This window comes from Tinamus guttatus, unplaced genomic scaffold (assembly GCF_059628265.1).
Source record: "Tinamus guttatus ecotype Peru unplaced genomic scaffold, ASM5962826v1 Tinamus_guttatus_pri_ptg000732l, whole genome shotgun sequence".
NCBI classification, from domain to species: domain Eukaryota; kingdom Metazoa; phylum Chordata; class Aves; order Tinamiformes; family Tinamidae; genus Tinamus; species Tinamus guttatus.
Genome location: NW_028289266.1, coordinates 1,656,102 through 1,669,421, shown reverse-complemented (window position 1 = coordinate 1,669,421; position 13,320 = coordinate 1,656,102). Strand labels below are relative to the sequence as shown.

General features: G+C 65.6%; 2 protein-coding genes across 5 annotated transcripts in view; one reads left to right on the top strand and one right to left on the bottom strand.

Annotated features, from left to right (window-relative positions):
- The window catches only part of GPATCH8 (G-patch domain containing 8), a 44,353-nt gene extending 42,894 nt beyond the window's left edge, over nucleotides 1-1,459 (bottom strand). For 2 of the 4 annotated variants that reach the window (XM_088537174.1, XM_088537172.1), the window contains exon 1: nucleotides 1,331-1,380. Coding sequence is in view for 1 of the 4 variants with exons in the window: in XM_088537171.1 (XP_088393297.1) it covers nucleotides 1,331-1,375 (45 nt within the window). In the remaining 3 variants the exon portion in view is untranslated. Of the gene's footprint in view, nucleotides 1-1,330 lie in introns of all 4 variants that reach the window. The other 2 variants (XM_088537171.1, XM_088537173.1) reach the window with 2 other exon arrangements.
- Nucleotides 1,460-7,592: 6,133 nt separating this feature from the next.
- FZD2 (frizzled class receptor 2) lies at nucleotides 7,593-9,217 on the top strand. Its single transcript, XM_088537176.1, has one exon. The coding sequence runs from the start codon at nucleotides 7,707-7,709 to the stop codon at nucleotides 9,204-9,206; it is 1,500 nt and encodes a 499-aa protein (XP_088393302.1). The 5' UTR covers nucleotides 7,593-7,706; the 3' UTR covers nucleotides 9,207-9,217.
- The last annotated feature ends 4,103 nt before the right edge of the window (nucleotides 9,218-13,320 follow it).

Genomic DNA, 13,320 nt, shown 5'->3' with positions numbered 1-13,320 from the left:
CACAGTAACAGGTTCTGCTGCTACAATTGCGCTTCGAGCGGGAGGCCGCCCTGCAAAGCAAGGACAGTAAGAAAAAGAAACACACAAGGAAGTCGGGGAGCAAACAATTATAGAGCCTAGCTGCTCGTCGGCTATATCCTGCAATACCCGCATTGTTTTAGGGTCCCCCCTCAATAAATAAATACAAATTCAACCTGCTAGTAGAAACATATTTTCAAACTACAAATTTGGCCCACTCCACTTCTTGAAAAAGGAACTTCAAAGCCTGCTCAGGCCATTTCAGTAGTAACCATGAGGCATTTCTTCATTTAATAAAATAAGCCCTGCAAACCATCCACTGGGTTTAGAGCAGCGCTAGGAAGCCCTACGGACAATCCACAGATAGGAAAATAGGGAAGTTAACCACATCTCCCATCTGCTTCTCATAGGCTTTAATACTCATTTAGGAAATCCGCATCTGCTAAAACATCCAGAAGGAGCAACGTGAACAAATTACTACTGGGTGGCTTGGTTTGAACCTCTATCCTAATGCTACACTATGGGGAATTACACAAGCTCTATCATTATAAACAAAAAGAAAAGATTTTTAAAAAAAATCCTACTCTCAGCTCCTCGAATGAAAAGTGCAAGTTTTTGTGTGGAAAAAAAAAATATATTATTGTGACTGGATTTTCGAAATAAGAAGGGCCCCATAAGGAACAAGCAGGAGCTGTCCTCCCTCGCTGGGTTTATTCTCCCTTTGTTTTTCCTCGTAACCTCAAGAGTCTCCGGCTCGGTCGGAAAACAACATGTCATTGTTTAAGCTTAATGAGTCGACACTAATTTTACAGCTGTTTATTTAAACCTGCTCTCAAACACCACTCGTAGCGCTAGCAGCGGAGAAATAGTATCTTATTAAAAATAAATAAACAGAAAGCGGGGGGGAAGCGGCCCTTCCGCACAAAGGGCCACCGGCCGCGCGGGGAGCGGGGGCCCCGCGGGCTGCTCGGAACGCTCTCCGGGGGCGGCAGGAAACGGGCGAGAAGCAGGTGAACGCGGCGGGCGCATCCCGCGGGGACCGGGCTGCGGGCAGCGAGCCGCGGAGAAGCCCCGGGGAAAGGGAGCTCGGCCGCGGGGAGCCCCCCGCCCCAAGCCCGGGCCCCGCGGCCCCTTCCCGGGTCACCTTGGCAGCGCGCGGCGGCCCCGCTCGCGCCTTTGTGCCGTTACCGGCCGCGCACAACGGCCGCGGCGGCCGCGCAGCGCCCCGGGCGCGGCCTGCGGCGCCGCCGCCGCGCTGGGAGGCGCCACCGCCGCCGCGCTCGGAGCGGCCCCGCCGCGGCCCGGCCGTTACCTGGAAGTCCCGGTCCTCGTTGAAGCGCGAGAACCTGTCGGCCATTTTGCTGCTCCGCCGCCTCGCTCGGGCCGGGCCCGGCCCCGCGCCTGCGGCCGCCTCCCCTCAGCGCCGCGCGCCCCGCCCCCGCCGCGCGCATGCGCGCTGCCCGCGGGCAGGCCGCGCTCACGTGCCCCGCGCTCCGCTCGCGGCGGGGCCACCGCCGCCGGCGCCGCTCGTGATGCCCGGGACGGGCGGGCCCGGGCAGGCGGGTCCCGCGGGAGCGAGTCACGCGCGGGGCCCTCGCGGCCGCGGCCCCCTCCGCCCCGCCCCGCGGCGCGTACTGCGCGTGCGCGGCGCACCCGGGAGACGAGCGGCGACGCGCGGTCGCCGGGCAGCGCCACCTCTCTGCGCACGCGCGTCGCCGCCGCTCCCCAGGAAAGGGGGCGGGGCACGGGCCCCGCTTCAGCTTCCCGCCCTCGCCACGGCAGCCAATGGGACCGCCACAAGGGCCTGAGTGATGTCAAGAGGAACCAATGGGAGCGCGGGTTCTCCACCGCCTCTTGGGGAGGGCTGCGGCTTGGCAGTTCCGCGCATGCGCACGGTCCCCGCGGAGAGGGCTGGGGAGCTGCCGTGCCCGGGGCTGGGGGCCCCGCGCCCCGCCGCATCCCGGCGCCCCGCAGCAGCCCCGGGGCCGGGGGAGCCGCGGCGCCGGGACCCGCCCGCTGTCCCCGAGAAGGCGGCGCTGCCGCCGCCCCGTGCGGGAACGCGGCTCCTCCCGCCCCGCCCGGGCCGCCCCGCGCCGCGCTGCCCTCTGCCGCCCGCCGCGGGCGGAGCGCGGGGCCCGGGGCGCGCGGCCCTCCTGCTCCGCGGCGCCGCCTTGGGGCCCTGCTGCGCTGCGCCCGCGGGGACTGGCCCTTCCGCCGCGGCCCGGGTGCCGTCCCGGAGCAGCCGCCAGGGACGTCCCGTGCCCCGCAGCCGCTCGCTGCTCCGAGCAGCCCGTGGCGGGGCCCGTGGGTCCCTCACGGCGGCCTCTGCACCTCCACCTCCCCCCCGCTCCACCTCTGCAGGGTCCCGGCCCCGCACCCGCTTGGGGCGGCTTCCTTGGCCGAGGGGACACCCGTGTCCTGCAGCCACCCCACGCGGGGGCAGCGCCGCGGCTGTCCCCGCGAGAGGGAGCCCCCGCTCCACCCAGGCTGCCCGGTGGCAGCGGGACTCCCGGCCGGCTGGCCCCCCCACACGTGTGCTGGGGCCCCCATGCTGCTCCCAGAGCCGGGGTTGGCCCAGGTGGGAGCACACAAAACGTCACCTCGTTTGGGGTCAGGGTGCCCCCAGTTTGGGGCTCAGCAATGGGGACGGGGGTGGAGGTCCCCAGGCAGTAGCCAGGAGCCCTGGAGGCCCCGCGTGGGCGGGCGGGCTGCGGGGAGGCTCGGGGACATGCGGGTGGCTGGGTCGCACTGTGACTAAACCCCTCATTGGCTCTGTGCGGAGATGCCGTGTCCCAAGCCGAGCGGGAGCATCTCCAGGCGCGCAGGGTGAACTGAGGGACAGGGAGCAACGGTGCCCGCAGCGCCAAGGGGGCTGGGCGTCCTCTCCGTGCTGCCCAAGCAGCAGCTTGGGCCGTGTCCCCTGGAACGGGGTGGCTGGGAATGGAGGTGGCACCTTGAGCCCGTCCTCACCCTGTGCCTCAGCTTCCCGGAGGGCTGACAGGGCAAGCAGAGCCGGCGCTGGGAGCTGGCGCTTGGTGCGTGCTGTGTGCCCACCCCACATGTGCTGTTCCTTAGGACAGCTCCGTGTCCCCATCAGGCGTGGGGACAGCTTGGTGCCCGCGCTGGACATGGGTCCGCGCTCCCCATCGGGCACCAGGGGTTCCCCCGTGGGCAGCTGAGGTGGCCAGGGTTGGCGGGAGAGGGGCAAGGACCATCCTTGCCGTCCCCATGCAGGGACTGGAGCCGTGCTGGCCTCACAGGGGACAGGCAGACACCCAGGGCACCCTTGAGGGCCACCAACTGCCCGTGACAGAGGTGCCGTGCGTCCTGGTGGCCCTTTACCCCCTGGGGAGAACCTGCGGGTGCCAGGGGGTCCCACAGCACCCGGCCCCCGTGGCCGCGTGCCCAGCCCCTGCCTCGGCACCAGTATAAATAGCCACTGGCTTTGTCGCCTCCCCATCACATGCCCAGCACTGGCAGGGTCCCCGCGCCTCCGCCGTGGGCACAGCTGTTCCCAGGACGGACACAGGGACCCTCCTTGGCACCCCCCACCGCAGGGGGCCCCAGGAGCCCGGGCCGCCCCGGCCGGAGCCGCTCGGCATCGAGGGCCGTTGCAGAGGCCAGGGCGGGAGATTCTCCCCCCTCCCGAATCGCTCTGTGACTAAAGAACGGGGAAACCTCCGGCCGGGGCGGGGGCAGAGGGGCCGCTGGGCTTTTGGAGGCTGCTGCCACCCCCAGCCTGGGCCCCTCCGCTCGCAGGGGCAGGAAAACGGTCACTGCTCGCCCCCAGCCGGCTCTAAAAATACCCAGCGGCAACAGCTGTGCCGGGGGGAGACCCAGAGGCCCCATGGAGATTGGTGCCCCCCCGAACCGCGCGCGCGGGGCCTGCAGCCCCCAGGCCGCCATTCCAGGCCTCCTGCCGCTCCGTGGCTGTGTGTCCGTCCGCCCCCGCCCCGTCCCGGATCCCGGCCCTCCCTGCGGCCCCTAATCCATCTGGCGCAGCGGGAGATGCCTAAGCTGCCTTTTCACGGCAGCGGCGGCGCGCGCGAGCTCGCGGCGCTCTCAATGCGCCCGCTGGCAGGGGATGTGTCCGACAAGCTCGAGGGAGCCGTCCCCTGCCAGCAAGGTCAAGGTGTGCTTAAGCCAGCGCCCCCCGCCGCGTCCCCCCCGCCGGGCGCCTGGCGCCGCGGGCGCCGCCGCCATCCGCGCTGTCCCGCTCGGAGATGCCCAGGGTGTTTCCTCTCGTCACAGTGGCAGCGCGAGCGGGTTTAGGAGCCCTCCGCTGGCCCTGGGACTTAGTGTGTCCCCCCGCAGAGTGGTGCTGCCGCCCCAGGGTGTCGCGGTCACCCTCTCGCCGTGTCACCGGAGTGCGCGCAGGGTGCACGGTGCCCATTGCGGCCGGGTGCTCTTGGGATCACCCAGTGGCCTTAAGGGCACTTGACTCATCCCACAGGCCACCCAGGCAGCCCCCAGCCCGGCCTGCAGCCCCCCATGCCAGCACAGACCGGGGAGGAGCGGCAGAGGTCCCAGCGGGCAGCAAGCACCAGGAGGCCCACAACGACACACGGGGCACACACGGACACGCGTGTGCGCAGGGACACAGGAGGCACACGTGCACCCATGTGCTTGTGACACTAATCCTCCAGGTGCAGCCCCTTGGCCCATCCTGCTCGGGTGCGCTCCCTGGGCACTGAACACACGTGCAAGCATGCACACACGCATGGAAGAGAGCACACACGTGTGCAAGAGAGTGCACATGCATGCAAGTGCTCACACACGCATGCAAGAGAGTGCACATGCGTGCGAGCGTGTATATATATGTGCGAGAGCACAGGCGTGTGCAAGAGAGCTCACACGTGTGCAAGAGAGTGGGCACACGTGGAAGCATGTATATGTGTGTGCAATAGAGCACACGCGTGTGCAAGTGTTCACACACGCGTACAAGAGAGTGCACACACGTGCAAGTGTCTACACTTGTGTGCAAGAAAGCACACGTGTATGCAAAAGTGCACATGTGCAAGAGAGCGCACATGCTTTCAAGAGAGCGCACACGCGTGCAAGCGTGCGCACATGCAAGCCAGCACGCGCTGCACGCGGACTCGGCTCCTGTGCCGGGGGCCCCGCGTCCCCGCGCGTTCCCATGGTGACCGACCCCCGTCCCGTCCTTCGGTCCTTCGCTGGCACCTTGAGCGTGCCGCGAGCCAGCGCTTTTGTGGCTGGTTTTAATTAGAGGCTCTTAAGTGTGAAACAAAGACGAGGGCAGGGGCCGGGGGGGGGCTGTCCTGGGAGAGCCCAGCCCTGGGGCCAGGGCCTGGGGCAGCTCGCGGGCCAGTGTCACCCTGCGTGTCCCTGTGTCCCCACGAGAGGCTTGGAGAGGGGGACAGAGCTGCTGCTTTGGCTCCTGGCCATGCCGTGTCACCCCAGCAGCACCCAGTGTGTCCAGACAGCAGCACCCAGCCCGCCCGACGGGATGGGATCCCTGTTCCTCCAGGGTCCCCTTGCCACTCCCCTCTGCCCAGGACTGTCCCCAGCCCCAGGGCCCCAGCAGGGCACTTCGTGAGGGGAGGTCCCCTCCTTCGGTTTGGCTCCAGGTTGGTGGCATTTTGGCAGTCCCAGCCGGGGGCAGCGCCTCATCCCCTGGTGTCCGCAGAGGTCCCAGGGATCCCCCTGTGCTGAGAACATGGCACAGGGAGGCACAGGGACAGTCCCAGCCTCCTGGGCCTGGTGTCACCCTGTACAGGGTCCCGGGGCGCCGGCAGCAGCCGAAAGGGAAGGTTTCGGATGGGAAAATCCACGTGGCTGCTCCGACCTCGTCCCGGCCCTTCCCCCAGCGCGGCCGGGCCGCCGGGAAGGTCAGCGGCGCAGGGGGGCCCGGCTCTAGCACAAGCCAGAGCCCCTCGGCGGGGCCGCTCACGGGGCCCACGGAGGAGCTGGAGCACCCATGGGGATGCGGCCAGGGCCTCCCAGAGCGCCCGGCCCGGGATGCGGCCTCGGCTGCAGCCCACGCAGCCCCGGGCCCCGCCAGGCCCTTCGCAAGCAGCTTCCCCCGGCGGGGCCGGCGGCGGGAGCGCCTGGGCGGCCGCCAAGCACCACACGGCCGCGCGCCGGCCCCAAAATGGAGGGTCCCGAGGCGGGCGCGGGCCGAGCGGCCTCCGCGAGCAGCGGGACGGGCGGCCACGCTGCCCTCCCGCCCGGCCTCGCGCCGCCCCCCGGCCCTGGGTCCGGCCGTGCGGAGGCAGCGAGCGGGAGGCCGAGGGCGGCCTCCACCCCCCAGCCCGGGCTTTGATTTCGGGACCCCCCCGCCCTTCCCCCTCGGCCGGGAGCCGCGCAATGGTTTCAATTACGCTCTGAAAGGCAGTGGGGCCCTCTCTTTTCAAGGCGGCCCGGGTTTCTCTTACTCACAACAAAAGCTTAAGTTACAGGAAAGGCAGAGAAAAGGGAGGGAGGAAGGGAGAAAGAGGGAGGAAAAGGGGAGAAAAAGAAAAAGAAAAAGAAAGAAAGAAAGAAGGAAAGAAAGAGAGCGAGCCCCTCTGCAGGGAAAGGAGGCGGCGAGGACGGCGCCCCCGGGGGCAGCGGCTCCCTGCGCGTTCCCGGCGGGACGGGCTCGGGGCGCCGCCGGGATGGGGGGAGGCGGCGCCGCGGGGAGAGCGGGCGGAATGAGGCCCCCCCGGGGCCGCCGTGGGGCGGGGGGAGCGCAGCGAGCGACACGTCGGGGACACACACACACACACACACACACACACGTGGGTCCCCACGAGGGGCCGCGGGGCCGCCGGGCGCTGCACCCCGACAGCAGCTGCCCCCCCAGCACCAGCGGCCCCCGGGCGGGCCCTTCCCGGGCACTTTTTCCAGAGGGGAAAACTTTCGGGAGGCGGATACGGGGGGGGGGGCACGTGCCCCCATGCCCGGGAGCCGCAGCGGCCCCCTCCCCCCGCCCCGGTCCCCGTCGGCCCCTTGTCCCCGGGCTAGGGGGGAGGGGGGGCTGCGCGCCTCGGTGCCGCGGGGAGGGGCGGCGGGGGGGCTCGGAGCCGCGGGGGGGCGGGGACGGGGCCTGGGCGGGGGGTGGAACGTGATTGGCGGAGCAGCGGGCGGGGGCGGGCCGGGCCGGGCCGGGGGGGCCCCGCCGCTGCCCCGCACAAAGGGCGGCGGGAGCGTCCGGCGCGGCCGCTGCGCTCCGCACCCCCCCCCCCCCCGCACCGGGCACCGGCGCCGCGGGGCCCCCGCGCACGGAGCGCGGCCCGGCAGCGCCACCGGCACCGGACACCGGGACCCGGCACCGGGACCCGGCACCGGACACCGGGACTCGGCACCGGACACCGGCACCGCGCGCGAGGCAAGCGGCGGGCGCTGCACGTCGAGCCGCCCGTGGCAGCCCCACGCCGGCCCCGGGGCATGCGAGATCCGGCCGGCGGGCTGCACCCGGGCGGGACACGCTGATCGGGAGCCGCGGGACGGATAACGGAGCCGCTGCGGCCGGGAGAGCCGCCCGGGAGCTGCGGGCGATGGGAGGCGCGGGCGGCGCGCGGCCCTGCGCCGCGCTGTCCCGCCTGGCCTGGCTGCTGCTGGCGCTGAGCGCGCCGAGCCGGGGCCAGCTGCACGGCGAGAAGGGCATCTCCATCCCGGACCACGGCTTCTGCCAGCCCATCTCCATCCCGCTCTGCACCGACATCGCCTACAACCAGACCATCATGCCCAACCTGCTGGGCCACACGAACCAGGAGGACGCGGGGCTGGAGGTGCACCAGTTCTACCCGCTGGTCAAGGTGCAGTGCTCGCTGGAGCTCAAGTTCTTCCTGTGCTCCATGTACGCGCCGGTGTGCACGGTGCTGGAGCAGGCGATCCCTCCGTGCCGCTCCATCTGCGAGCGCGCCCGCCAGGGCTGCGAGGCCCTCATGAACAAGTTCGGCTTCCAGTGGCCCGAGCGGCTGCGCTGCGAGAACTTCCCGCGTCACGGCGCCGAGCAGATCTGCGTGGGGCAGAACCACTCCGAGGACGGCGGCTCGCCGGCGCTGCTCACCAGCGCCACGCCGCTCGCGGGCCAAGGAACCCCCGGCGTGCCGCGCTACGCCACCCTCGACCACCCCTTCCACTGCCCGCGGGCCCTCAAGGTGCCCAGCTACCTCAACTACAAGTTCCTGGGCGAGAAGGACTGCGCGGCGCCCTGCGAGCCCGGCCGCCCCGACGGCCACATGTTCTTCAACGAGGACGAGATCCGCTTCGCCCGCATCTGGATCCTCATCTGGTCCGTGCTCTGCTGCGCCTCCACCTTCTTCACCGTCACCACCTACCTGGTGGACATGCAGCGCTTCCGCTACCCTGAGCGCCCCATCATCTTCCTCTCGGGCTGCTACACCATGGTGTCAGTCGCCTACATCGCCGGCTTCGTGCTGGAGGAGAGGGTGGTCTGCAACGAGCGCTTCCAGGAGGACGGCTACCGCACGGTGGTGCAGGGCACCAAGAAGGAGGGCTGCACCATCCTCTTCATGATGCTCTACTTCTTCAGCATGGCCAGCTCCATCTGGTGGGTCATCCTGTCCCTCACCTGGTTCCTGGCGGCTGGCATGAAGTGGGGCCACGAGGCCATCGAGGCCAACTCGCAGTACTTCCACCTGGCCGCCTGGGCCGTGCCGGCCGTCAAGACCATCACCATCCTGGCCATGGGGCAGATCGACGGGGACCTGCTGAGCGGCGTCTGCTTCGTGGGGCTCAACAACATCGACCCGCTGCGGGGCTTCGTGCTGGCCCCGCTCTTCGTCTACCTCTTCATCGGCACCTCCTTCCTGCTGGCCGGCTTCGTGTCCCTGTTCCGCATCCGCACCATCATGAAGCACGGCGGCACCAAGACGGAGAAGCTGGAGCGCCTCATGGTGCGCATCGGCGTCTTCAGCGTCCTCTACACCGTCCCCGCCACCATCGTCATCGCCTGCTACTTCTACGAGCAGGCCTTCCGCGAGCACTGGGAGCGCAGCTGGATCAGCCAGAACTGCAAGAGCTTGGCCATCCCCTGCCCGCTCCAGTTCACGCCGCGCATGACCCCGGACTTCACCGTCTACATGATCAAGTATCTCATGACTCTCATTGTGGGCATCACCTCGGGCTTCTGGATATGGTCGGGCAAAACGCTGCACTCGTGGCGCAAGTTCTACACGCGCCTCACCAACAGCAAGCAGGGCGAGACGACGGTGTGAGGCGCCCGGCGCCCTCCGCGCCTTCCTCCTGGGGGTTCATGACTCTCTTATTTTTTATTTTTTTTTATTTTTTTTAAGGTTTATTAACGTCTAAGGGGTGTCTCTCTCTCTCTTTTATTTTTTTTTTGTAATTAAACCTGTAAATAGCATTTGTAAATTTAATTATATATTTCTATTTAAAACAAAACCGAAAAAAAAAGAGGAAAAAAAAAACAGGAAAAAAAAGAGAGAAAAAAAAAAGCCGAGAGCGCGAAGAGGCTGGACGGGGAGCGGCAACTCTTCTCCCCTTTTACTTTTTTGCTACCAAGAGTTGGGTATTCTACTTTTATTTTGGTTTATTTTATTTTATTTGAATTTTTCTCCGTGCTTTCCCTGCCTTTGGCAGCGGCGCCGCGGAGCCGCGGAGCCGGAGCTGCTGTTTGTGTTGGCCGGGGGGGCCCCGCTCGCAGCCCAACTTCCATAAAAGCCCGGTCTGTGATTGCTCTCCCCCGGCGCGGAGAGCTCGGACATGGAAAGGAGGGAAGGGGGGCGGGAAAACTCCCCTTTTTCTCTCTGCTTTTGGAAACTCACCAAGAAAGTTGTTTTCTTTTTATTTTCTTTAATTTTTTATTTTTTTTTCTCCTCCCCAGCCCGCCGCTATCCCAGAGGCGACGCTGTTTCAGGGGCCGGATTCCATCTCTCTTTAGGCCCCAGCAGCAGGAACGCCGTGTGTGGGAGCGCGGTGATGAGCTCTGATTTGTTCTTTTTATTCCTACTCTTTATTTTTCTATTAATATTTTTTTTTACCCCCCGCCCGCCTTCCCTCCGCCATCGCCCCTTGGCAAATACAACTGACCCAATCAACCCACCAACCTACTCTTGAGGGTGGTTTTTTTTGTCCCCACTAATCAACAGCTGGATTCAGTGTGAGGGAGGGGGGGTCTCCCATGTGAGCTGCTCCGAGGCCGTAATCGGGTGGAAAAGGGGCTTTTTGCGGATCACAAAGCTGCGGGGCTTTTCCAAGGCCCCCCAGCTAAAACCCACTTCACCACCACACCGGCAACTCCCGAGAGCTGGAGGCAAAGAGTTTTTGCAGTGAAAAAAAAAAATCCTTCTCTTTTTTCCTAAGAAAACTTTCTTGGAGAAAAAAAGAAGAAGAAGAAGGAAAAAAGGATTTTCCTGCCCTGGGACACGTTTGGCAGCACTGGGCCGGGAGTGTTGGGGACAAACCAACACCCGTGAAGCCCCCCCAAAAGGAAATAGTTCACATTTTCCTTAGGATTAAGTGTGACTTTTTTTTTTCTTTTTTTTTCTTTTCCCGGCTGGTTGCAGGCGCCTTGAAAGCACAAGGGGACCGAAGGCTCCAGCCGGGATTCACACAGATCCGCGCGCCGTCGCCCATGGACCGGGGTGGGGGCACGGTTGTGCGTGGGGGAGCGGGGACGCTGCCAATGGCCCGGATTTCCAACAATAAAGGAAAAAGAAAAGTAAAATAAGAACAACCCCAAATCTTTCCGAAATGACGAGTGGGAGCAGTCTCTCGCCCTGCCTCTTGCCGGGGAGAAAAAACATCCTGTGAAACTCGGCGGTTTCCCTGATTTTGGGGAATCAGCCACGAATCGGCCACCTCATCCCGCCGAAGCCATGGATCCTGAATTTCTGTAGGTCGATCCCATCCCGTCCTGATTTTTCCCGGCCACAGAGCCAGAACACCAAAGGGTTAATCCCAGTGCACTTCTCCAGCGCACATCGGAGAAAGGGGGGAAAAAAAAAGAAACCCTTTGGATCCGGTTTAATTTTCCAGTGAGGAGCCGGGGGGGGGGAGGGCGGGAATGGGGGGAAAAACGGATCCGCGGGGGGATTTTTCCTGCTCCGTCTAACTCCGGGAAGTGGAAAAAGGAGCCGGGGCGACTCGCGGACCGTTAACTCCAGCTCGGCTCCGAGCGGCTCCGATATTAAAACTTTCCCCAAATCCGGGCCTCTTGAGGGTTTTTTTATTCCCGTTTTTGCATTTCTCCCCGCTCCGGGTCCATCCGGCGGCGTTTTCGGCTGCTCCGCGGCTTTTGTTTCCCCGGCGGCCGAAAACACCGCGGGCGGGGAGGAGGGGGGGACGGAGCCGCTGGGGAGAGGGGGAGAATTCAAACTTTCCATCCCAGGAATGTGGCTTTTAAAAATATATATTTAATTATTTTTTAAAGCTTTCCCGCTCTTGCTTGGCCAACTCAGCCTCTGCTCTCGATGATGGGGGGCGCTGAGCCCCGATGCCGCTCGCTGCATGGAAAAAAAACCTCCCCGGGGGGCTGGCACCCCCGACCGCTTCCCAACCCGCTTCCAAGCCCGAAAAGCGGCAGCCGGGGCCGTTCGCGGGCCCGGGAGATGCCGCCCCCGCGCCGTCCCCCCCGGTCCCCGCGGCGAGGGAGCAAACGGCGGCGGCCCCGGTGCCCGCGGCGCGGGCGGGGGGTCTTTGATGGCCGCTAATGAGGCCGCTCTGTTTTCACAGCTGCCTCTGCCTCGCCTAAAGTCAATTAAAGCGCCCCCGGGTCCCCCCCCCAGCGCCGCTGAGCACCCTCCGACTCGTGACACGAGTGCGGCTGCTGCGGGGCGGGTGGGAATAGGGGCTTCCCCCCGTGGGTTCGGTGTTCCCGGTTTAACGAGCGCTGGTTTTGCACTGGAGAAGGAAAACGCTGGCGCTTCGGGGAAGCTGCTCCGAGGATTTCGCGGAGCTGCCCTGGGGGCTGCAGGAATGGGCCCTAATCTGCCCTCCCTTTTGCGTTTCCCAGCTGGAGGGAGGCACTTCTTTCAGGGTGCATCTCCCGCCGGGCTGAGAATGGACACGCTCATCACAGCAGTGAGCCCAGGCTGCACCAGCCCCGGTCCGGGGTCCCTGGGCCCCCATCGGGGATGGAGCAGGATCCCTTCCCTCCCTGGGCCTCCCCGTGTCGCCGGCGCAGGAGGAGGATCCCGCGGGGCCCTGGCCGGACGCCGGGAGCCAGGCGGCCGCGCGGGCTAAATTGGGCTCCCCGGCGCCACATGCTTAAAGGAGAAGCACCCGGCAGGCAGGATTTGCGCCCCTGCGCAGGACAAGCAGATGTGGCCCCCCCTGACCAGCCCAATGTCCTTCCTGGAGACATGGGTCACATGGATGTGGTCCCCATCTCTGTCACAGTGCCCCCATAAGGAATAGGGAACATGTGGACACGGCACCCATCTCCATCCTAGTGCTCCTCCTGGGGACCTGGGGCACATGGACATGGCACCTCATCTCCATCCCGGCCTTGTTCTGGGGAACTTGCGACGCGTGGAGGTGGTCCCCCGTCTCCATGGCTGCATCCCTCTTGGAGAATATGGGACAAGGGCACGTGGTCCCGCATCCGATCCGACCATCCTTCCCCAAGAACATGGGACACCTACACACAGTCCCCCATCTCCCCCTGCCCATCCCTCCTGGTGACCACGGCACACATGGGCATGGATCCCACCTCCATCCCACCATCCCTCCTGGAGAACAGGGGACAAGCACACGGACACGGTCCCCATCTCCACCCCCGCCAGGACCCAGTGCCCTGGTGCCCAGGGCCCCCATCCCGCGGCGCTCCCGCTCTTCCGGCGCAGCTGTCCCGCGGCGGGAGCGGGGGGCGCGGGCAGGAATTCGGCCCGGCCTGGGCAGGCGCGAGGCGGCTCCCGGACACAGAGCCGCCTCTGAATGCCGGGAATGTTTTTGCAGCTGGAGTCTATTAGGGGAGGCCGCGCGGCTTTATTAATCCCAGCGTTCTTGCTCAAGAGGCGCGGGAGGGTGCGGGGGAGGCGCCGCGTGTGCAAGGACGGGGGGGGGGGGCTTGTGCAAGGGGAGGGGTGTGGGGATTGTGCGTGTGCAAGGGGGGCGTATGGGGCGTGTGTGTGTTTGCAAAAGGGGGTGCATGTGTGCAAGGGGAGAGGGCACGGGGAAAGGTGCATGTGGTGGGGGGTGTGCAAAGGGGTGAGTGTGCAAGGGTGTGTGTGCAAAGGGTGTCTGTGCAAGGGGGTGTTTACAGGGCATGTGAGTGTAAGGGGTGTGTGTGCAAAGGGTGCATGTGCAAAGTGTGTGTGCAAGGGGAGAGTGTGCAAATGGTGTGTGTGCAAGGGGGTGTTTGTGCAA